At 34.9% G+C, this 26,178-nt stretch overlaps 1 protein-coding gene across 7 annotated transcripts in view; it reads left to right on the forward strand.

The window, feature by feature from the left end:
* Positions 1-11,135: 11,135 nt before the first annotated feature.
* LOC107790119 (protease Do-like 7) overlaps positions 11,136-26,178 on the forward strand; it is a 42,954-nt gene continuing 27,911 nt past the window's right edge. For 4 of the 7 annotated variants that reach the window (XM_075229768.1, XM_075229769.1, XM_075229771.1 and 1 more), the window contains exons 1-5: positions 11,136-11,576; positions 13,485-13,555; positions 22,771-22,905; positions 24,627-24,685; positions 26,046-26,082. In XM_075229768.1, the coding sequence (XP_075085869.1) occupies positions 11,345-11,576; positions 13,485-13,555; positions 22,771-22,905; positions 24,627-24,685; positions 26,046-26,082 (534 nt within the window). In that variant the 5' untranslated portion in view covers positions 11,136-11,344. Of the gene's footprint in view, positions 11,577-13,484; positions 13,556-22,770; positions 22,906-24,626; positions 24,686-26,034; positions 26,083-26,178 lie in introns of those variants that run through there. The other 3 variants (XM_075229766.1, XM_075229767.1, XM_075229772.1) reach the window with 2 other exon arrangements.

Genomic DNA, 26,178 nt, shown 5'->3' on the forward strand with positions numbered 1-26,178 from the left:
TTCTTGGCTTAAAATGACTAATTGATTTATCTAGGTTGTTGATTGACAGGGTTGATATTACTCATAAGAATCTGTCGAGTTCTTACTCGCCTATTCAAGCTAACTTAATGCCTATATGTTTATGGAATTAAGATTAACAAGAATGCATTTACACTTCCTGTATTTCAACCGAGCAAGACAATTAGGTATATTTTTATCCTAATTGCGAATCAGTTTCCCGATGCCCGGGTTCAAGAACGAAATTAGGTATATTTCTATCCTAATTGTGAATCCGTTCCCCGATGTCCGGGTTTAAGAACTTGCTCTATTTAATTCTATATGCAATCTAGAATTCCCACTTTCGAGTTCAACTCTAGATTCGTAGATAGTAATTCACTGTTAGCTACTCAACAAATTAATTAAAAATAGAATTAAATAAGCAACCCAATATGATAAAATCAACTTTGTCAAATTAAACTTCAAACATCAACATTCATGTATCTCCCATGACCCTAGAATAATAGGTTCTTAGCCACTCATGTTCATGCAATCATCAAATAATTCACAAGAGTGCATAAAAATCAATAAAAGAAGGAAAAAATAATAACTCAAGACGAATTCCGTGGTTTCCAAGCTTTGTCGTGGCTTTTTCCCCTTCCCAATATGTTCGATGACCTAAAAGAAGCATTTTTGGCTTATATATTGCGTACAAAAGTCATGGGTCAATGTTCTCCTATTCCTAATCCAAATCAGCTTCAGGGATTGATGCTAGGGTGGATGCTTCGCATCCACCTCGTCCTCCACTTCTCAGCTTCGCATGCTAGGGTGGATGATTCGCATCCACCCCTTTGTTCCTCCATCTCAGCTTTGCCCGAGTGCGGATGCTATGGGCCGACTTCACTGCTAAGGGTGCACGAAATTTGATTTTTTTTCTAGATTGGATGCGACGCATCCAACCCCTCTTTCTCTAGCTAGAGCACTTTTTCTTCATATTTTTGCATTCCAAACACCCTAAATCATCACACACAACTCAATTAGTCATAAACTTAATAATTAAACCATGTTGGGCATTTTAAAGATCAAATAGCAATCAACAAGCAGTTCAAACATGGGTAAAGTAACATCAACACATATCGAAATATGCCCAATATCATGGAGGCACTGCAATATCTTGGCGATCGACTAAGCGATCAATCATGGCTACTTCATCTAATCATGTTGAGATAATTGCTATTCATGAAGCAAGTCGAGAATATGTATGGTTGAGGTCTGTAATACACCTTATTTGAGACAAATGTGGTTTGAAGTGTGACAAACTACCCACAATTTTGTATGAAGACAATGCAACATGCATAGCTCAATTGAAGGGAGGATTCATAAAAGGAGATAGAACAGAGCACATTTCACCAAAGTTATTTTTCACACATGATCTTCAAAAGAATGGTGATATCAGTGTGCAACAGATCCGTTCAAGTAATAATATGGCTGATTTGTTCACCAAATCTCTACCGACGTCAACCTTCAAGTAATTAGTGTACACGATTAGGATGTGAAGGCTCAAGGATGTGAATTGATGTTCTCATCAGGGGGAGTTAATATGCGGTGTACTCTTTTTCCCTTATAAGATTTTGTCCTACTGGGTTTTCCTTGCAAGGTTTTTAATAAGGCAACCAAAAAGCGTATTCCTAAACATGTGTACTCTTTTTTCTTCACTGGGATTTTTTTTTTCAAATAAGGTTTTAACGAGGCACATTATCTATGGACATCCAAGGGAGAGTGTTATAAGAAATATCAAATTATGGTGGATGTCTACTTTTCCTCCGTGATCTTCATCTCAAATGCTTAATGACATATTTTCTATGTTTAATGACATATTCAATGACATATTTTCTTCACTTTTCATGCCTATATAAAGGCTTGTAATAGATAGGAAAATACACACAATTGAAGAAGAAATAAGAATTTCTTCTCTTTTTCTCCATATATCTCTTAGCTTGTTTTTCCTTGTTCCATATTGTTACTTTGAGTTATATTTTATAACAAAAGACACATTTTGTTATAAAGATTACCCTTATTCTTACTTATCAAAAAAGTTAAACTTATCCAGCCTTCCCAGGTAAAGACCTACTTGTAAAAAGAAATTATACTGGTTATTTTCTGATGTTAGTCCCTTATTACTCAGATGCAGGTCAATTTGTTGGATTATTGTGTGCGTATCTTGCATTCTTGAATTCTACCTCTTGCCGTATACTGGCTAGTGAGAATGCGAATTAACATATCTTAAAACTGAAACTTGTTTGGGTTTGTGGTCAATCAATATATATATGAGATTTGATTGATGATCTTTTTACTGCTTTCAGTGCAGAAAAAATATTTTGCAGGTTGTTCTCGGCTTCTTTTTCAACTGAATATGGATATAAGTTTTGGATTAAATATAGTGATCACTAAATAGGAGTACTTACTAATAATTGCTTTTTCTAGTGGTGGGGCAAGGGTTGTTGGTGAGCACTGAGCAGACTGCAGAATGGAAGAAAAGTAGTTGTTCAAGAAAAGACCACGGTCTAACGACTCGCAACAGCCGCCAATTTTGATTTGAGAGACGTGACTGTGTGAGCCACTAGAAAAAAGGGGATTGTGCTGAAAACTGACTTCTATTGGCGAGCAGGCATGCATTAGTTATTGACTTGGACTTAAAAAATCTTAAAGTCAATTGACTTCATTATTCACCACGGATATTTTAGGAACACTAATAAATACTCCGTTCACTTTTACTTAACATGTATACTAAAAATAAATTTTTATTTTTACTTGTCATTTTACGCATATTAAGAGAAGATAATTTTTTTTCCTGTTATACCCATAATATTTATTAATCATTTCAAATCATTTTCTCAAATCCAATAAAATATACATCAATTTATATGAGTATTATGGTAAATTATGCACTTCATTTATTATTTCTTAAAAGGCGTGAAAAGTCAAAACGTGCCAAGTAGAAGTGAACGGAGGAAGTACATAGCATGTGTCGTTTACGCATATCTTTATAATAAATCATGATTGAGAATGTGTTCTTATATCAATCTAATATTTAATCATAGTAAATTAATATAACTCAATGTAAAAATCATGAATGTGTAAGTTTAAATTTGCACTGCAGACGTCAAATAATTATGGATTTAGAGTTGTCTAAACAGTAAGGGGTCGTTTGGTAGCCGGTTAGAAAGGAGTTATCCATGTATTAAAACTAAAATAACTTTATACATTAATTGGTTAAAAGAAGGGGAAAAAAGAATCTTCACATAGAAGCTAGCATAAATTATATAATGTTTGGTTGTTTTTTTCTCTTTTCCACATAAAATGTAGCATTGCTAATATAATGTCTGGTTCATATTTTTCTTTTCCGCATAACTAATATATGTATAAGTTATGAGAGAATCTATGTATTATTTATGCAAGGTAGAAGGTGGAATAACTTAGACATGTATTAGTAATAGTTGTATTAAAACACAAAATGATAAGAATACCCTTTATTCAAACTTTTATTTTTTTTTTGTTTAAAAATATATATTTAAACTATACTAACAATTTTAATAAAATAAAGTAAGCTAATAACAAATAACACTCACATTACATTTATATTACTAATCCTTATATAACTATCGCATAATTAATCCATGCATAACTAATCCCAACATAACTCAACCTTGCATAACTTATACATGCATAACTAATTCCTACATTACTTATTCCTGCATAACTAATTACATACATAACTAATACCTGCATAACTAAAACATGTATAAATAATACCTTCACAACTCTATCCGGCAACCAAACGACCCCTAAGGGGTTGTTTGGTAGGGTGTATAAGAATAATACTGAATAGAGTATATTAGTAATACTGAAACTAGTAATGTCGTGATTAGTTATGCTGGGATTATTTCTTATCAATTGTTTGGTTTGGTGCATTATTTCTTATGCTGGGATTAGTTATGCTTATCTGTGTATTAAAAATTATGATATTGCCTAGTGTTATGGTCTGCTATGTATAAGAATAGTACAATATACATATATTAAAAAACAATACCAAAGAAGTAATTATTAATATTAAAGCTAATATATATCTAGGGTAGGGGATGTGGTCAAGGGGTATCCGAGGCCGGAGAATATTAGGCTTTGTCATGACCCAAAATAAGGGCGCAACATGACACTCAACAAGCTAATGTCGACTAGGTGAAATATAACAATGAACAACTTAACAATAAGAGAAACATAATAACATATCCATAAATAGATATAAACAAACTGAAACAATTTGGTACAGATATGCCCAATCCGTCCAATACTTGCTTATTCATGCCCTTAGTTTAACCGAACCATTATTTTATCTTTCTTAAATAATTAATAACCGGACCCAACCAAAATCTACTTACCTAATCCGTTAGGACCCGGCCCACCCTTATTTCAAAGATATTTTTTGATATATTATTTTTGTTTGATTGAGAAATTGTGTGATAATCATATTTATTTATTTGAGTAATTTGATAATCGATTTTTTTTGTTATATATAATTTCGGGAAGTAATCCTACTAAAAAGTAGTAATTGATATTTATTTATTATTTTAATAATATAATATTCGAATTAGTTTGTGCTTTCTTCAATCATTTTACCATCTATTTTTATTTTTCTCAGTGGTGCTTGTTATAAAATAATTAATTAATAAAAATAAAAAAGAATTAACAGTGGTGCTTGTTATGAAATAATTAATTAATAAAAATGGAAAAGAAGCACCATTATTTTAACAATTTATTACTTATTTCATAACAAATTTGTAATGCAGAAAATAATCTAATAAACTAATAATCAATCATATAAAGATCACTTATCTAAACAAAAAAAACGGATCCATCAGGTTAAGTAATAGTGAACATGGAGTTATTTGTATTTGTATTGGTGAAAAATATAAATAAATTGTGAGAAAAATAAAAATAGATGGTAAAATGATTGAAGAAAGCACAAACTAATTCGAATATTATATTATTAAAATAATAAATAAATATCAATTACTACTTTTAGTAGGATTACTTCCCGAAATTATATATAACAAAAAAAATCGATTATCAAATTACTCAAATAAATAAATATGATTATCACACAATTTCTCAATCAAACAAAAATAATATATTAAAAAATATCTTTGAAATAAGGGTGGGTCGGGTCCTAACGAGTCGGGTCAGCATATATAAGTTGGGTCCGGTTATTAATTATTTAAGAAAGACAAAATAGTGGTTCTGTTAAACTAAGGGCATGAATGAGCAAGTATTGGACGGATTGGGCATATATGTGCCAAACTATTACCGACGGGCATATCTGTCCTAATTCGCATAGTTCACTAGAATATATGGCCCTTTTTCCGATAAAACAACAGAAAAGGAAGGCATGGAAAACTATCAAGTGGTCCATACCCTTCATTTCATGACATGTTTTTTTTTAAAAAAAAAATTCGAAGTTAGCGGGGTCATGAGTAGGGTCGTGCATAATTTGGTAAATACCGAATTACCGTACCGAAACCGAAAATTTTGATATTTGGTATTCGATATTTTAGTATTTGATTTAAGGTTTAAAAATAATTGGAAATACCGAAATACCGATATCGTACCGAAATATATATTATATTACACAATACACATATTATTAATTATATCATAAATATAAAAAAAAATCTAAACTTTTACTTTTCTTTATTCTCTAAGTTTATCAATTAACTCTAAGCAAATAATAAGACATTTCTTTATGTATATGAGTTTTCTCTCTCTATGTTGATATTTGCTGGTTTTGGACAAAACTTTGTCAACAAGCGTTTTTAGTTTTATACACTTTTGAGTATTTTAATTAAGAATATTATAGTCTATGGCTCCATGCACTAGTTAGTATTCAAACCGAATAAACAGAAATTACCGAACCGAAAAACCGAAACTGAAAGGAGAAAAACCGAACCATACCGAATTTAATTAGTTACGGTATTGATATAACATTTTAAGAAATCGAATACCGAAAGTATCAAACCGAAATATTTAAACACCATATCGTACCGACGAACACCCCTAGTCATGAGAGAGTAGTAGAGTCCGGTAGCAAGATGGCAGCGAGGTGCTACGAATTTGGATTGGGCAATCCCACTTTGAACAAGAGAGGATAAGCCTAGATTGTTTATAAGTGATTTGCAATAAAAGGCAGATTCAAGATTTCAAATTGATGAGTTAAATTTTTAAAGTTTTAGTATTGAACTTATTATATTTTTAAAATTATGCGTTCAAATTTAATATTTATTATATTTTAGTGAATATATATATATATATATATATATATATATATATATATATATATATATATATGCATGCAAAATACATAAGTTGACACTTGAAATATGGGCCAAATCCATGTTACACATTTTATGTGAGCAAAAATAATATTACACACTTAACCTTTTAAAAGTGTGTCTAATACACACATTTTTGACTAGGACTCAACATGTGTAAAACACAGGACAGAAGCGCGTCTATCAGATAAAAATATTATCTAAATACTTATTTATGCCACGTGTCAGCAAATCCCTCGTCTTCCCCGCCCATCTCTGTCTCTCTCTTCGTTTGTTTCGCCAGCCAAATTCTCCCTCCATACCATGTTCAAGAATCTTATTTTTTCCTCCATCTCTCCCTATCTTCACCACATTTATTTTCCATTTCTAATATCGATTCTGGCCTTTCTACGAACCATCTACAATTACTTCGTCAAATTTGAGTTTATTAACCTATTAGTTACTATCTAACAGTTAAAGTAAATATAGAACTAATGTCATACATTTTACCAAATTGATCAAGAACATCAACAACCCAGTTGTCACTTTTATCTTTTTTCTTCCATTACTTGTGATATTCTCCTGCAAATCCATCAATGTCGGTGTTGCTATCTTCGTTTCCTGTGATTTCTTTTTGTATAGTATCTAAAATCTAGGAAGAGGGATGCACAAGTATGGAAAAGTGAAAATTAAAATTTTAGATATTTAGATGAAAGGAGCAAGAAGATATCGAGGGATATTAGGAGGAAGAGATTGTTAAAATTGAAAATCAAATCACCAATTTATTTGCTGGTATGCAATTTAGTGATCCATGGCTTATTAGCTTTTGATGCCTTTTATTTCTTTCTCGGATTAAATCACTTGGGCTCCTAAATTTTGGGTTGAATTGTGTGTGCTGATTTTTCTGTTGGTCCATGGAGGACGAGATGGAGGGGAAAGAGATGGGGTTGAAGAAGACGAGGGTATGTGTGTAATTTTAGATAGTTATTTTATACTAATGACACGTGTTATGGCCTTATTGGTGCGTGACATTACCCATATTTTGGTAAAGTAGTCAAGAAAGCTATAAATACGACAATTAGCATCCATTGTAAACACGAAATATTTTGTACACAAAAGCTTAAATCAGCTATCATCTTACAATACTATTCTTTATCTTTTTTCTTGAATATTGTTCTCACTTCTGTTACTGAAGAGATTAAGTTCATATCCAGACTTGTGTTTTTAAATTTATTTTATAATCTTACTTTTGTTCTTGTTTATTTTATATTTTTGGATCAAATTAATTCACGTATATGTAAAACCACGTTACAAATTCAATTGTACTACTGTTTTACAGCTAAACAATACTGAGATCAAATAAATCAGCTGTGGGAAGGTCCGATTCCACCTGTCCGCACGCCTTCATTTCATCGGCTAACATTTTGGAGTTGAAGTAGACGAGTTTAATAAGGTGATGTTTGTCTGAAATATGTTAATCAGATACTCGCAGACGTATCTAATAATTGGTGAGCCGTATGATAATTGCTGCTTCGTTTGCATCAAATTCCAAACAAGACTCTTGTGCAACTGAGAACTTTCCTCCTGTTTTTTCCAATGGATGTTAGATGATTTCATTTATCCAATATGAATTTTGATTTCTTAAATTTGTTTTCACATAGAAAACAACTTTGGTATAAGAAGGATTTATACACTCGTCCCTGCAATTCTCACTCATTGCCCTCCAGTTTTCCTTTTCTTTCATCACTATTTATTACTCTGCTCCTATCTCAAAAAAAAAAAAAGTTAAAGAAAGAAAATTTACAACTCAAAAAATTAATTTTAAGTATAATTTATTTGATCTTTTTTCAAATTAAAAGGATAAATCAACATCTATTAAAATACCTCAATCGCTAGTATAATTCAAAAAAAAAAAGAAAAGAGAGTAACACATTTCTCATACAATTACAAATTTTGAATGTTTAATCATAACACGCATGAAAATTGATTGGATATTTGTGCTATTTATATTTTCTCTAATAGTTTCCTTGATTTATTGCCCTTATTTGTCATGTAACTTCTACCAAAAAAAGACAATTGGATCTTAAGAATTAAATCTCTCGAGTATGGTGTATGTAAATCATATTCTAAAAATTAACCTGCGACAAAATTGTCATTGAAGGCAAAAGCAGAACCTTTAGTCGAACACCACTATTTTATTATTCAAGCCAAGGGTGACATTTTATTCTTATTGGATATTCTCTTATTCTATAACAGATCGATTCAAATGAATTTTCTGACAAATGTGTTGACGTGGATCCACATTGCCATACAACTATTTCTGAATAAAAAAGAAAAAAAAGAAGTTCGCAAACTTAAATCCAAACGGACAAAACCATGCCAACAATAATCATATTGTCATGTAGCATGGCATTTCGATTTTAGGTAATTATTTAATTTTAGAAAAATAGACGCGAGTCTTGGCTGTACACAAAAGAAAAAAAATATAATGAAATCGTACTAAGAAAAGAAAATACTATAGATAGTTATTTGTTTACTTGGATTAAACAATTCAGATGTGCTGTAATCATTTATCAGCACATGCGCTTCTACTAATTTTGCTCAATAATCTTAACTAAGAATTTATCTAGTTTACTTTATTAGAATTTGAAATTTAGTTATAAATGTTGAGACTCTATATTTTTTTTAAAACTAGAGATTAATAATCAATAGTTTTCTAATATATGAGAAATATTCAAGGGTTAACAAAGCACATTTGGAAACTAGTTGATAATGAGTCCATCTCTCTATTTTTCTCCGAAAGGATTCAAAACATAAAATGCTGATAAACCGAAATATGTAAGATCAGTTAAACTCGTTTTCTGTCAAATTATGTTATAGTTTAAGTATAGGTCCTATAAGATTGATTCATCTGAGATGCAATTTATATAGTCTTGATTATTATGCGAGAGAATCAAATGAATGAAAAATTGTATGATGAAAAATAAAGTTAATATGACATTAAATTTGACTTCACTTGTTATTTTTTTTTAAAGATAAGATTCCTTCTATAAAGCATAATTAAATTAATAACTTGTTTCGAATTTACTTAATTCATACTATAATTTATAAACAATACCCGTCAAGAAAATATAATAAATCATACTATGTATGTAAATTATTTAATTGCTTCTTTCGAATATAATTACTTTTTAAATACTATACTCCTCTCAAATATATAATAAATCATAATATGCATGGAGATCAAGTACTTGTTGCCATCATTATATACGAATATGAATCTCTTCGAAATTTAATATAACGTGTTATATTAATTTTTTTTCTCATGACTAAAAATTGTATAACAAAAGTAATAAGTATAAACATATAAATCAGACGCAAGTATTTGAATAATTAAATCACAAATAAATAAACAAACACGATGCTTGATATTTTCAACAAAGAAATTACTCTATTACGATTTATGAACCAATTAAAATAAACTAGGATCCAGCATGACTACGAAAAAAAAAAAGAAAAAAAGAAGAAGAGAGAACAATATTCTGGAAGAGAAAAGAGAAGAAAAAGGAGGGACACGTGACTAGGATCCAGTTTTTACAAAAAAAAATTAATTATTTTTCGGGTATGAGTAACGAGTCTTTTTAATTAATTAGGAGATATTTATAATTGACTAACATGACGATGACACATATCCCTCCGTTTAAATGAGGGGTATATTTGAACCCAAAGTATGACCGTAGGGATATAGATAACCCAATAGTATAACGATGAGTATTTTTAGATCATTTTCGAAAATATAGAGGTATATTTGGCCCTTCGCGGTTTTATAGACTGCCACCGAGCTTTAGATACCTTTCCGTTGTGACATGGATCATACCGGTCGCAATAGGTAACTTGAGTGGTTGAGTCCGTTGTAACGGGACATAAAATTCTATACTGTGCGATTTTAATTAAAATGTCATAATTTTGCATTAAAAATTCTAATGATAAATCGTTTGAAACTGTTGAAAATTATTCTCAAGCCCCACAATTTTACTAGAAACATGTTACTTTGTTCTAATTGAGTCATGTATTTCTTGATCGAAATTATTGCTCCAAAATAAAATTTTCAATATTTATTGCTTAAATGTCATTATTTATACTCATTTAACTTCAAAAAATCATCTTTAATAATCAAATCCTCTCTTTTGCTATTTTTTTGTTGTTGCATATTCTTCAGTTTTTATCGTTTTCCTCTAATGCTTAAAATTCACAATTTTCCAAAAAATACTAAAGTGAGTTTTCTAATGATAGTATCACTAAAATTATTTACAGATAATTAAAATAATACAAATATGATTGAATTAAACCCCTTGATGTGCATCCATTTCCATAGTCAAATCACATATATGCAGGGCGGACGTAGATCACTGTCACCGAATTTCTGAACCCAGTACTTTTAGTACAGAGTAGAATTTTATGAGTAAAAATTCACTAAAATTACAACAGACAGTAGATATAAACCCATAACTTTTAAAAAATAATGGGTTCAATACTAAAAATTATAAAGATTAAATCCATAAAGTTTAAATTCTGAATCCGACTCTCCATATATGAGTCGAATCTTGTGACGTGTCCTTAACCTTAACCCACACATCACGCATTATGTTTTAACAATAGACCCAAGCTTTGGGGCAAGTAACTAATCAATAGTTATACTCCCTTGTTTTATTAGTTTAAGTTAATCATAGGTAAGCTTTGTTTCAATTACGTGTAATTAGAGTTTTATATGAGCTAATTGTGCAAATAAAAGTCTTCCCACTGTCGTCAAAAGTTTAGCTCTTTTTCCACACGAGTGAAGGGCCCCTCAACAGAGTGTCAACGCCAACTCAACTTCGCAGACGCCGCCAATTTTCTCGCATTTCTCTCTCCCAGTCCGCTGTCGCCGGAATAATCACTCTCCGTTCTTTTTAGCCGGAAAGTTTGTGATCGGAGGGAGAATTAAGACCAGAATATAGTCTAGTATAATGGAGGATTTGTGTATGGACATTGATCCTCCTCCGTTCAAGGAGAACAGCCTCGCTACGGCAGAAGATTGGCGAAAGGCGCTTGGCAAAGTAGTTCCTGCCGTCGTCGTGCTCAGAACCACCGCTTGCCGAGCTTTCGATACCGAATCTGCCGGTGTCAGTTCCGCTACGGGCTTCGTTGTTGATAAGCGTCGCGGAATTATACTCACGAATCGTCATGTTGTTAAACCTGGTGATTAAGATATCCTTATTTTTATCTCAAATTGTTTCTTAATCTGTTGATAGTGACTATTAAGCATGCGTTTGGACAAATTTTGAGTATAAGTGGAAAAAAGTATGTGGAAGCTGAAATGCGTTTAAATTATATATTTACGCAGTCAGGTCACTTACTGCAGGAAATTCTACTTAATAACGTTGAGCGGTAATCTGATATAAATGATAATTAACCTATAATAACTTGTTAAATTATACTGATAGTGTAAAAAATTCATTACACTATCACTTTATATAACTTAAATCCAGTTGAAATTATGTTCAGAGATGATCTTTACATAGCAAAATATTCATAAAAGTTGAAAATTGGTGACTGAAAGTTTGAAAAACTTCAACTGAAATACACTTCAAACAACTATTTCAATGTGAATTATGCACTGCCGGTAAATGTTTTTTTACACCATCAGTGTAATTTAACCTGTTATAGGTGGTTACTTATTCTAGGTTATCCGTCAATGATTTTTATTTTTATTTTTATAATGGTGTCTGGACCAGCTTGCGTGTATCTCGACTAATTCAACATGATACCTGCTACCTCCCACCAGCAAGAAGTACCAGGTAACTCTGTCCACGAAGGCTTGGATAGATAGGAAGAAATTACCTAGTATTTTTGCCTCCACTGAGATTTGAATTTGAATTTCATGGTTCTCAACCCACTTCATTGACCCCTAGGCCATACCCTTGGGTCTCCATCAATAATTATTAAATAGAGTTGCCTGCAACTATATTTTAAGTGATTTGACGGGTGTAAATATTTTTTAGACCGTTATTGTATAGACCTTAAACTCTTTCAATATTCCACTCAAAGTTTGTGAAAGTTAAAATTATGTTTGGACATGAAATTCACTTAAAAAGAAAATTCATGAAAATTGAAGATTTGAAAAACTTCACTTGAAATACACTTCAAACAACTATTTCAATATGTATTTAAGTTATATGCACTAGCTATAAAAACATTTACACCATCAGTCATTATAATTTAACCTGTTATAGCTGGGTAGTTACTGTTTATTCTAGGTTATCCATTAATGCTTATTAGATAGAGTTATCTGCAATTACTTTTTAAGTGATCTGATGATGTACATTTACATGTCAGTAATAAAACCTAAAACTTTTTCAATATTCCACTTAAAGTTTGTGAAAGTTGAAATTATGTTTGGACATGAAATTTCCCTTGGAAAAAAAAATTCATAAAAGTTGAAGATTTGAACTTGAAATGCACTTCAAACAACAATTTCAATGGATTTAAGCTATATACAAAAGTATTTTACACCATCAGTCTAATTTAGCATATTACAACAAGTTACTCACCATTTACTTTAGGTTATCCATCCATGCTTATTAAATAGAGATACTTGCAATTACCTTTAAGTGATTACCGGGAATTACCTTTAAGTGATTTGATGTGCATAAAACTTAAAACTCTTTCAGTATTCCACTCGAAGTTCAAGCAATGTTTCACTTGAAATCCAAAACATCTTGTCTGAACTAGTATTTGCAAATAATAATTTCAGTATATACAGATACTGTACGTGCTAAATGGGTACTAAGAAAGTAGGGTAATGAGTACATCTTAACACAACTCATCATTCTCAGTGGAAGCAAAAGACACTACATGATTTCTTCCCATCTGCCTAAGTTTTGGGGGGCAGAGTTACCTGGTACCTATGCTGGTGGGAGGTAGCAGGTAATCGGCGGAACGAGGTGCGCACAAGCTGGCATGACACCACCGCCATGAAAAAAAGAAAACAAAAAGAAAAAACACCATTCTGTTTATCATATAGTTTGAGTTTAGATAACCAAGAGAGAAATTTGGAATTCTTACTATTGTATTTTGATGGATGTATGACTGTTCATTTGTTTGTAGGACCTGTGATGGCAGAAGCTATGTTTGTGAACCGTGAAGAAATACCAGTTTACCCCATATACAGGGACCCTGTGAGTTCACTTAGACATCCTCTGTCATGTGACTGTTGGATTCTGTTTATGCATTTATTTTGGTTGCACAGTTCGTTCTCCACCTGTATTATCTGAACATTAGATTTGACTCACGGGATACAGCTAGGAAGAGGTGCTTAATGAAAGGGGGTAAACGGAAATTTTTTGGGAAATCTAAGCCGTGGGTACACTATTGAGAAATCTTAGACACATTCTCAGTGCCTCATACCGAAAGTGAACCTTATTGGAACTAAGGCTATTATGATATGACGTGGCATTTCATAGATATCAATTATGGACTTTTAGCTTCTCAAGGTTGTGGCTGTTCCATGGAGCTGTGTCGATCTGCCAAATGGATTACTTAATCTTGAAACTAGAATCAGTAGCAATGTTAGACATATTTTATTAATTTTGTGAACAGGTCGAATTACGAGTAGGCTTTTTAGCTTGACTGAAGGGTTATAACCGTAAAAGAGCCCAGTGATATACTTAGAAATTATAATTGGCCTTAAAGATGGTAGGTTTGACTTGTTCGATGTATTAGCAAAGTTACAGTTGATTGTGTAGGATCTATTGTATAGGATGCGACTCGGGAGTGGTTGTGTATATCTTTTATGGATGTGAGCTCTGGAGGTTCACAAGGGGGGAGAAAGATCAGGGTAATCCCCTACAATTCCATCTTAGTTGAGTCTGCCTGAGGCCTTGAAATTGGCTGTTGTAGACTGTGAGTTTATGTGTTTTGAATCTTTTGATTTTAGTGAATACGAAAGTGTCATTGTCATATATATGTTTATAGATTGTACCGATTAGAGGAGCACTAACATGCCTTTTCAATGCTCAATTAGATAGAACTGTTTCTCAATGAACGGAGTATACTTTTGATATTTGATGAATTCTCCAAAGAAGCATTTTTGTTAAAAGGCTCGTTTTAAGGAGCGTTACTTAAGCCCTAAAGCTAGGTGCAAAACAAGCTGAGGGCTTCTCACTTAACCAGCTTCAGTACAATCACCAAGGCGCTAAGACATACACCTATCACTTATGGGCATTGTCATAAAGAGGCGACACTAAATAATAAATATTGCACTTAATTGTATATACTTTTAAGTTCCTTCATCCATATAATTGTTATTTATGTTTATATTAATTATTCTTGAATTTTATATATACTAGTTTTTTTTCCACCACATTTGAGGCTTTCTTTATTAATTCCCGCGCTTTTTTGCGGCTTTGCTCTTAAGTCCCCAGCAGGCCTCTGTGCTTTTTTTCTTTGTTGCTTTGTGCATTTGGTTTTAACTCTTAATATCGGTTAAGAAAATCTTTGCTTCCTGTGTAGCTATCTATGTAACAAATGCTTGTTGTATGGTAAATCTATCATTTTACTTAGAGAAGTTTCCTTTCAAGCTAACTTCAGCCTTAGCTGTGCATGAATAGCTCTGGATTATCTGCTCATCCTTTTGGGTCTTGTGTGACTATGAACAATTCATCATTTTATTAGTCCACTAGTCCTCTGTATATACATAACATCTATTACTTGTGTTTAAGCTTATTTGTTGCTGTTACATTTGTATTAGATCCGAGTGTTGCTAGGAGTATGGTTTTACCCCAAAATAAAGTGTTTGCGAGGAGTATGGTTAGAGACTTCTATGATAGTATAGGGACATGTGGGCCTTCTAAAAAAGATTAAAGGGATTCGTAGTATGAGGGTCAAACCTTCTATTTTGGTCTCAATTCGGACATCAATTTCGTAATAAAAATAAGTTAAAATTTGCATAACTAGAAACTAGATAAAAAGTACTATAAACTACAATTTTTTATAATTAAAAATATTAAAAGAAAATGAAAAAGTTTTGGTCAAAGAAAAAGCTATTCGGCTCCCCAAATAGTAGTAATAATTTTATATAGTGGAATGGAGGGAGTAATAATTTGGTGAATAGAGCAGAATGAATGTAGAGGATTCATCTTGTTTGTGATTGAGATATAGTTGATCGATTAGTTGACTAATCCTCTATCATGGATTCCATAGTCTGTTGAACACTTGAACTTAGAAGTTCCAGTTTGCTGAACAAAACACATTATTGTGCGAGAGAAATATCTGAGGTGTTTTCCAGTTCGATGACACTAAGGAATTTGTTTGACTTTCAGGGTGTTGTTGGCACTTAAATGTAGGTTCTGCATTTATATTTTTCTTTTTGTGGAATGGATTTCTAGTTCAATGTACAACTTTTTTCTGATCAGGTTGTTCAATGTAAAACTTAACTTGGTCTACTCCGACCAGGCATATCTCTCTTTCCGAGGAAGGTTGTCACTCATATATAGTGTGTGAGGTTGAATCCCCACATACATGATGCCCCTAATCCCTGTTCCAGTGAATTTTTTGGAAGCAATTGGACAAACAGATGCAATTTTCTTTGGGAAGTCAATGCTGATGGATAAAGATAAATGTGATTAAATTATCAAATGCGAGTAGAGAACTTAAGAACGTATAACAAGAGAAAATGGTTATGAGAATTGATACTGAAAAAGAGGAATTGTGGAAAGATATAATCAAGTAAAAAATGGATAGTTAATGGTGCACCGAGGTCACAACATCTTATGGGTGGTAGTCTGGAAACAGATAAGGAAATGATGGAATGAATTTGAAGTGATGGTAAGAATTTGGGTGGGGAATGGAGGAGAACAAGGATGTGGTGTCTTGAAAACTGACCTTTTAAGGAGCTTTATCAGATCTTGACAGGTTTTCTCACAAAAAAGGCTACATCATAGCAGACTGCTTCAGTGGAAGTATCTAGAAACTCCACTTCAGAAGGAACCTGCAGGACTGGAAATCAGCGAGTGTGAGTCCGCTTATTTCTAGACTGGAAGGTACAGCGTTAGTGGAGAAAGTCACAACCTCTGCAATGGATGGCTAAGAAGGATGGAGGTTTTGAAGTAAAACCGAGCTATAAATGGAAGCAGCACAAGAGGGAGATCCCCAGTGGTCATGGAAGCTGCTATGGAAAACCTTTGTGCCAACAAAAATGGCTGGATTAGTTTGGATAGCACTCAACGATACCTGCCTCATGCATGGAAATCTTCGAAGAAGAGTATGCAACTATGCAATATATATTAAAACAAAAGGTCTATCCGGCGCCTAGTACTACATTGCAGATTCATATGGCAAATCTAGTGTAAGTTTCTCAGTCTAGTTAGTATCAAGGACGGATGACATTGGTTTTTTAAGTGAAAAGTGCAAAAAAGCAATGAGGTCCATGGGGCTTGAAGGGAAAAAAAAGAGATGTGAAACACATTCTTCTTTGAAGAGAAATGTACAATTCACCTATGTTACTCGGACTCTTCAAAAATATTGTTGGGTGCGTGTCGGATCCTCCAAATTTAGTATATTTTTGGAGGATCCGACACGGGTATGGGATCACTTTTGGAGAGTCCGAGTAACATAGCAATTCACTACATTTAACATACCAAACATATATGAATTTAGTTACCCCCAAAAAAAAAATGAATTAAGTACTATTATGATCAAATAGTAACTAATATAACTAATGTCATTATTAATATACAATAATGCCAATAATAATCCATCTCGTCAAAGTTGAGATTCAAAGAGCTGGCCACTTTCTTTGGGTCACTTGGTGCGTCGTTATTTAACGCGCACACATTTATGAAGCACATGGCTTTACTTATGAAGCGATAACCCTCGATTCACATCGAACATGAAAGATGCAGTGGCGAGCTGAAGTGAACAGAACATGAAAAAGTGGCAAAGACCCTGCGGAAAAACATTCAACTATTTATATTTGGACAACTTGGAAAGAGAGGAACCACAGATGTTTGGGGATAAGTGCTTATTATCTTTGTAAAGTTAAAATGATAACAAGCTTATATTTTTGGTGTAACATAAATGCCATAGATGCGTTGGATCTTTTACAGGAATTTGAAGGACTGAATTCCACGCTCATTTATTGTAACATGAGCACTACACACATAAATAGATATTATTTTGATTTTCGAAAAGAAAAGTGGCTCAACTTGGTGTAGTGTTGTGAAGATGGAAATTATGTCTTGAAAGAACTTAAAATATAAGTTAAATGCAAAGAGAAAAACACATGTTGCTTCTTATGATTGGCGCATAAGGGGTTTTGAAAAGTATATTGATGTTAGTAGGTTGCACCCAAGGTTGTGTCCTAGTGGTCAGTGAAGTGGGTTGAGAACCATGAGGTCTCAGGTTCAAATCCTAGCAGAATCAAAAATATCGCGTAATTTCTTCACATCTGTCAAAGCCTTGGTAAACAGGGTCACTCGGTGTTGTGCTGGTGGAAGGTAGCAGGTACCCCCGTGGAATTAGTTGAGATTTGCACAAACTGGCCCAGATACCACGGTTATTTAAAAAAGATTGATGTTAGTAGGTTATGTATACATGAAGAATCATGACTCGTAATCTATGCTTCTCATGTTAGAAAGATTCTTGTAAATGAGGGTTAGAGTTGTAGAGATGTCTTAGATCGTTGTGTCAAGTGGCTTCTTTAAGTTGATGGGTTATCTGAGTCAAATATTAAGGAGACAAATGTTCGGGAAGGAACATATATCATAAAACTTACACATTTCATCTATTAAATGTACCTTGGCCTTAACTCAACCCCAAAAGTTAGCTCAAGAGGTGAGAATTGCCCAAGTTTATATAAGGAGTCCACCCATCCCCTTTATTGTTGATATGGGACGCAACACCCCCTTCCACGCCCAGGACTGGACGTTTGGAGCGTGGACAATTATGGGGGCGCAACATCGGAAGATTGGGATGGGTTCTGCTTAGATACCATGTGAAATGGATTTTGGGCCTAACTCAACCCCAAAAGCTAGCTCAAGAGGTGAGGATTGCCCAAGCCCATATAAGAAGACCACCCATCCCCTTCATTGTCGGAGTAGGACTCAACATCATCTTCAAGTCTCTCTCTCTCTCTCTCATTGTCTCTTCCGCTCTCTTTTTGTAATGTCTTTTCTTTTGTGTTATCTTTTAAGTAAATTTATGAGTTAAGTTTTGTGGAACTGACAAATATCAAGTGAATAATGACTTTTTTACCTCGTTGTTGTTTCCTCAATTTAGATGAATATGTAGATTATTGTGGCTGGGGTGGGTGATGGTAGAGTGAGGTCATGTCCTTGGGTAAGACGGGGGGCGGCAAGGGAACCGCTAGGCTGAGAATTAGGTCCTAGAATATAGGGACATTGATAGGTAAGTCTAAAGAGTTAGGGAAGATTGTCCAGAAGAGGAAGATCAATATAACGTGTGTCCAGGAGACTAGATGGGTGGGTACTAAGGCGCAGGAAGTTAACGAGCTTAAATTGTGGTATTCAGGAGATGCTAGGGGCAAGTACATGGGAGGCATTTTAGTTGATAGGGATCTCAATGAGCTAGTGATGTATGTTAGGAGAGCGAACGATAGGCTAATCACTATTAAGCGAGTGGTTGGTGGTTCACTTCAAACGTGATTAGTGCATACGCCTCTCAAGCGGGCTTGGATGAGGAGGTCAAAAGGCACTTATGGGAGAATTTGGACGAGGTGGTGCGAGGTGTTTCGCTTACCGAGAAGCTATTCATAGGAGGTGATTTTAATGGACATATTGGGAAGACTGCTAGGGGCTATGACGATGTGTGTGGCGGGTTCGGTTTTGGAGGTAGGAACGAGGAAGGAACTTCGTTGTTGGACTTTGCTAAAGCTTTCAATTTGTGATGGCTAACACGTGTTATCAGAAGAGGGAGGAACACTTAAGTCACTTTCCGGAGTACGGTGGCCAAGACTCAGATTGATTACCTTTTCCGTAGGAAGTGTGATAAAAGCATGTGCATTGTTTGCAAGGTTATCCCGACTGAGTGTCTATCGACACAACATAGGCTCTTAGTAATGGACTTGGAGATTGAGAGAGAAGGAGATGAGAGCGGTATACGGTTAACCTAAGATCAAGTGGAAAGTTTTGACTAAAGACAAAGCTCATGAGTTGGGAAGAAATTGGTGGCTATGGGGGGCTGGAGGAGTTGTGGGGACGCGAGTAGTATGTGGACCACGACAACGAACTGCATTAGGAAAGTTGCTAGAGAGGTGTTAGGGGGCACAAATGGATACTCAGGAGGCCACAAAAGGGACTGGTGATAGAATGAAGAGGTCCCAGGAAAAGTGAAAGCCAAGAAAGCAGCATATTTGAAGCTAGTAGAGAGCGCGGTCGAGGAAAAGAAAAGGACGAATAGGGAGTGTTATAAGAAGGCTAAGAAAGGCGAAATTAGCGATCACATCGACTAAGACTGCAGCGTTTGGATGCTTGTATGAGGAACTTGGGGGCGAAGACAGTGACAAGAGACTGTACAGGTTAGCCCAGGTTAGTGAGAGGAAGGCTCGGGACCCTGATCAAGGGAGGTGCATCAAAGACGAAGAAGGCAAGGTATTGGTGGAAGAGGCGTGTATTAGGCGTAGGTAGCAGACATACTTCCATAAACTCTTGAACGAGGATGAGACATGAACATCGTACTTGGTGAGTTGGAGAACTCAAAGAGCCAGTGAGATTTTCGATTTTGTAGGCTTATTAAGGTTGAGGAGGTTGAAGGGGTGATGCGGAAGATGAGCAGGGGTAAAGCAACTGGCCAGACGAGATCTCGGTGGAAATTTTGAAGGATGCGGGCCGGGCAGGCTTGGAGTGGTTTATTGGATTGTTTGATGTCATTTTTAGGACGAAGAAGATGCCCTATGAATGAAGGTGGAGTTTGTTGGTTCCGTTGTACAAGGATAAAGGTGATGTCCAGAATTGCAACAACTATAGGGGTATCAAGCTGCTGAGTCACACTATGAAAGTTTGGGATAGGGTGGTGGAGAAGAGGGTATGGAGAAGTGTGACTATTTCTGAGAACCAGTTCGGATTCATGCCGGGGCGGTCGACTACAGAAGCCATTCATCTTGTAAGGAGATTGGTTGAGTAGTATAGGGAGAGGAAAAATGACTTGCATATGGTGTTCATTGACCTAGATAAAGCCTACGACATAGTCTCGATGGAGGTTCTATGGAGAAGTTTGGAGGTTAGCGATATTCTAGTAGCGTACACTAGGGTGCTAAAACTCGTGCGAGGACTGTGGGAGGAGACTCAGAACATTTTTCCAGTGATGGGTTACATCAGAGATCAGCTCTTAGCTTATTTTTATTTGCTCTAGCGATGGATGTGCTGACACGACACATCCAAGGGGAGGTGCCATGGTATATGTTATTTGCAGATGACATAATGCTGATTGATGAGATGCGCTGCGGGGTTAACGCTAGGCTGGAGGTTTGGAGACAGACCCTGGAGTCTAAAGGTTTCAAGTGAGTAGAAAGAAAACAAAATATTTGGACTGCAAGTTCAGTGATGGGACACATGAAGCAGAAGTGGACGTGAAGCTTGACACACAAGTCATCCCCAAGAGAGATAGCTTCAAATATCTTGGGTTTGTTCAACGGGGAGATTGACGGGGATGTTACACATCGTATTGGAGCGGGGTGAATGAAATGGAGGTTCACATATGGTGTTTTGTGTGATAAGAATGTGCCACCAAGACTTAAGGGCAAGTTCTACAGAGTGGTAGTTAGACCGACTATGTTGTATGATGTTGAGTGTTGGCTAGTCAAGAAGTCCCATTTCCAGAAGATGAAAGTAGCAGAGATGAGGATGTTGAGATGAATGTGTGGGCATACCAGTAAAGATAAGAGTAAGAATGAAGTTATTAGAGACAAGGTGGGAGTGACCCCCTGTGGAAGACAAATTGCGGGAATCGAGGGTGAGATGATTCGGGCATGTGATGTGGAGATACATAAATGTCCCGATTAGGAGGTGTGAGGGGTTGATGGGTCTGAGGAAGGGTAGAGGTAGGCCAAAGAAGTACTGGGGAGAGGTGATTAGGCAGAACATGACATTGTTTCAGCTTACCGAGGACATGACCCTCGATAGGAAGCAGGGGCAGATTTATATAGGGTGAAGCGGTGTCATGTGACACCGCTTAAAATTCAACAAATTATATGTATAAAAATGATGTGAACAATAAAAACAGTATAAAACTAAATGTATGACACCACTTGTTGAAGACATTACTCTGGTGCAGCGGGAAAGACGCTACAATTTATCAGAGAGGTGACAATATCGATTCTCCCAGCCGTGGAATTGGGATTTATTTTTTTCCTTCTAGCAAAATACTCAATATATCAATCTTGCTAGTACTGCCATCTTTACCTGCTTGTGGCGAAGGTTTAGCTTTATTTATTTATGTATTTATTTATTGCTTTCTTTTTCTTTTTTTTGAAATTGAAATATTTTCCCCCTTTTTTCTTTTTGAAAGTTAATGATAATTACAATAAGGCATTTAAATTACTTTTTATTTATACGATCTTCTTCTAACGATTTGTTTATGTGTTCATCTATTTAAATGTGACACCGCTTGCAAAAATAAATGCGTACGCCACTGATAGGAAGGTGTGTAGGTCGAGAATTAGGGTTGAAGGTTGATAGGTTGTCGAAAGTTTCTCCTAGCCTTACTAGTAGTATTAGTAATATTCTTATATTTTCTTGTTCCTAGATCTTTGTTATTACACGTTGTATCATTCTTACCAGTAGTATTAGTACTATTTTTGTATTTCTTATTTCTAGATCTTTGTTATTACTCGTTTCTTTGTTTTTCTTGTTATTTTCGGTTCCTTCCTTTTCACCGTTCTTTGAGACGAGGGTCTATCGGAAGCAATCTCTCTACCTTCACAAGGTAGGGCTAAGGTCTGCGTACACATTACCCTCCCCAGACCCCACTTGTGGGATTACTTTTTTTTTTTTTTTTTTTTTTTTTTTTTGTTGTTGTTGTTGTTATTGTATATAGATTGTGTACGATATTATGCCTTGGTATGTGTCAAACTAGGTAAGGTGAGAGTCCATGTACAGTAGGGTTTTACCCTGGCTTGTGATATCTAATATGATTATCTTGCTACTGATGGAAAGCCTTCCAGCGACATGTGAAACTGAAAAAACCAGTTGGATAACTTCCTATGATGCATATGCCCAAGAATTCCATGTTTGCTTGAAATGATATTTTTCTTTTTGCTTCAGCATGTTGCTCTTTGCAGGTTTATATAAGGATGATGATAGTTTCCAAAGAATGTTTGAACGTCATATTCTTCATTTAATTGTTTGATCACAAACAGCTATTGATGTTCATTTTCTAGGTTCATGATTTTGGCTTCTTTCGCTACGACCCTGGTGCAATACAATTCTTGAGCTATGAAGAGATTCCTCTTGCTCCTGATGCTGCCGCTGTAGGTGTAGAAATCAGGGTTGTTGGTAATGACAGCGGCGAGAAGGTATGGTCTTGGATTGGACATCTTTACTTAATATCCTATTTAGTTGATCATCTTCTGTCAGTTCATGCTAATTGTTTCCTTTAATTCAAAAGGATAGCAAATCAAATCTTTATAGCAATTCCAAGAGTTTGTAAATGGGTTTCCTTGCATGCGCACTCATATATGTATACATAAATGTCAAGTAAACTTTTAGCGGAGGCACGATATCACTCAAAACTTTCTGTTGGATAAGGGCATCACAGCTGTCCAACATGCACACATACACATACATATATATACATCATAAATGTCAAGTAAGTGGAGGCCTGATATAATTCAAAACAATTCTAGTTGTGGTTACTTTAACCTCTTAATGTATATTCTGCCATAAAATGTTTCTAATGTTTGTGTGCCTAGTCATTCTTTGACTCAAGTTTTATGTTGTTAACTTATCAAAAAAGTTGTATGTTGTTCACCTTTTTAACTTATTTGTTGTGGAAACTCGGAATTCTTGTTATTCGTTGACATTAAATATCTTGCTGGCAATTTTCTTTTTGACTTTTCTTTAAATTGCTTTTTGGTGCTTGTCATTGAGTCAAAAGGAATATGGTTGTTGGGATTGTCCAATCCCAACTCGAAAAATAAAACTATGGTCAGGCGTTATTGGGCATACAAATTGGTTTCCATGTTTACAGGCATGGGTAGGCTTCAAGTGAATAGTCTTTACTTTTCAAGTAGATAGTTTTTGTTGATTGAACTAAAGAAGTTGCATTGAGAGCTGCTTCAGTTTTATTTTTGTTAGTATCCAATTTATCGGCGTCTGTTCCCAGAGCTATAAGGAGAATGCTAGGGCATGCAATTCATTCACTATGCTGCACGCAACATGTCTATTTTATTGATGTAGCGCATAATGCGTTAATGCATTTAATTCTAGATGATAAAAGAGATCTTGTGTCATCGTGATCAAATCACTGAAGACAAGATGAAATATTCCCCTAACTTTCACGACTGTTGGTCTCAACTAACCATGACTGAATATCCCCATCCTGCACGTGAGTAGAGGTGAACATGCATGGGATACTTCTTGAATACAAAGTTAGGGTTTTAGATCCTTTGCTTTCTATTCTTCTAGAGTGGTTTTGAGGCCTCACATAATCATTTGAAGAGTTGTGTTCTTAAGGGTTAAGAATTCTGTTGCCTCACAAACACCTTGAAAGAGAATAGATGAATTTTTCCAATTATTAAAAGAGGTGCTCTTTGTATTTACTTGGTCAGTGGTTGCTTCAAGGCCTTTCCACCCTTTTTGTGAGCATAAGGTGGTTCTGCGTGCATTGGGAATGTTCAATTTGAATTATTTGCTTCTTAAAGTCAATCAGTGGAATTGCATTTAATAAGTCTTTGAATTGCCATGTGAATATAACTGAAGTATCCCTTGCTATTGTTATTGTTATTGTTTGAATTACCATGTGAATATTATTGAGGTATCTTTTTCTATTGTTATGTTACTGATGAATTACTGTTATTTTTGCTTCTAATCATATCTGATATATTCATGGGGCTGAAATAATGTCTTAGCCTACAACTTGTCTAGTGAAGTTGCTGTCTCAAATTAGTTGTTTTACATGACTTTTATTTTTATGTTCTATCAACCCTTCCCTTGCGTCCTCTTCAAATTTTCTAGTGATATTTGCTTTAGAATTTCTAGATCCTTATTCTTTTTGACTTTATTCTGAATTATTCAGGTGTCTATTTTGGCCGGTACCCTTGCTCGATTAGATAGAGATGCTCCGCAGTATAAAAAGTATGTAACCTATCACTCAAAATATTCTTTCATGACTCTCGAGTAAGTTGTGATGCTAGAATGGTTTTTTTTTTAATTGGGGATAAGTAGAATATGATGGAATACTCTTTCATTGATCTTAGTTGTTGAATGTATTTGACTAAATGATAGTGGAGCCTGCAAGAATATTACCAGTGTTTAACAGTCTTTTGAAATGCCTTTGCTTTGTAATTGTGGAACCAAAAGAATGTATAAAACCTGCTTTATGTGCTTTGTGGTGTGTCTCAATAGCAATATAGGATCTTCTGCATCTGAATGGACTTTGCGATGTGCTACCCATCAGCTGTAGACTTCTGTTAACTTTAGTCTTTCCATCCCTGAAATATTTTTGGTTCTAAATCTGTCCCATAGATTTAATGCTGCCTCATATCAGTTTAGTGGATTTTTTAAAATGGAAGCATCTAAATAACGGGGTATTTTTGGTCAAGTGTGCCTACCACTGTCTCTCTTCTGGTACTACATCCATGGAAGTCGATTTGGAAGAGTAATGCTTCGCGTAAGTAGCTTGTTCTGGAGGAGTGTAAATAGATTGTCTGTAGGATTGAATCTCATGGTGCTTGTCTTACCTAGTCAAATTTACAAGAAATGAGCTTCAGCATATGCTTTATGTGCTAGAGAGAAACAGAATAGGTGAATCATCTTTTGCTAAACTGCCGGTTGACTAGGTAGATCTGAGTGATGTTCTTGTACATAGTTCGAAAGAACTGGGTGATGTCAAGTCAGTGAAGGAGCTGTTGGTGGTGTTGGAATGGATAAGCTGGACAAAGAGATGAAGAAATTATTGTCTACCCATCCCACTCTGTGTATTTTAGGTGATTTGGTTGGAGAGGAACCAAAGATGTTTCTAACAAAAAGCAGAACCTGTCCATAAGCTTAAGTATAAATGTTTGTATCTGTTGGCCTTTTAATGTAAATTGCTAAATTTATGACACAGATGGTCTTTTAGATTTTTTCAGCTGCATGAGATTATAAAGGGGCTGAGTTTTTGTTGTTCGTATATGCATCTACTTGGTGCTATTTCTCATTAATAATCTTATCTTATCGAAAAAATTCTTTGCTAGTGCATGCCAAGGACTTTAAAGTTTTTCCAGTACAATGAGTAGGCTGAGGCGTTTGGATGGAGAAGTCCCGTTGAAATTAACCAACTGAACTACTAACTTGTCCTCTGCATACACTAGATGTACCTGGTTTCCCTGTAATTATGGAGAACCTTTTTTTTTCCTAAATGAAGTTCTGCAGTTCTTCTCTATTGGAGAATAATTTTGCTAGTTTTTGGGGCCACTATGTATGCATTTTGATAACATCTCCAGTTTTGGTGCAGAGATGGCTACAATGACTTCAACACGTTCTACATGCAAGTAAGCATAATGATGTTACGCTTTTGTTATTTGGCAGTAGCACTGGTGGATTTTGACTAGATATGAATTTAGTAGATAATACTACCTCTGATCCTT

This window comes from Nicotiana tabacum, chromosome 14 (assembly GCF_000715075.1).
Source record: "Nicotiana tabacum cultivar K326 chromosome 14, ASM71507v2, whole genome shotgun sequence".
Taxonomy (NCBI): Eukaryota; Viridiplantae; Streptophyta; class Magnoliopsida; order Solanales; family Solanaceae; genus Nicotiana; species Nicotiana tabacum.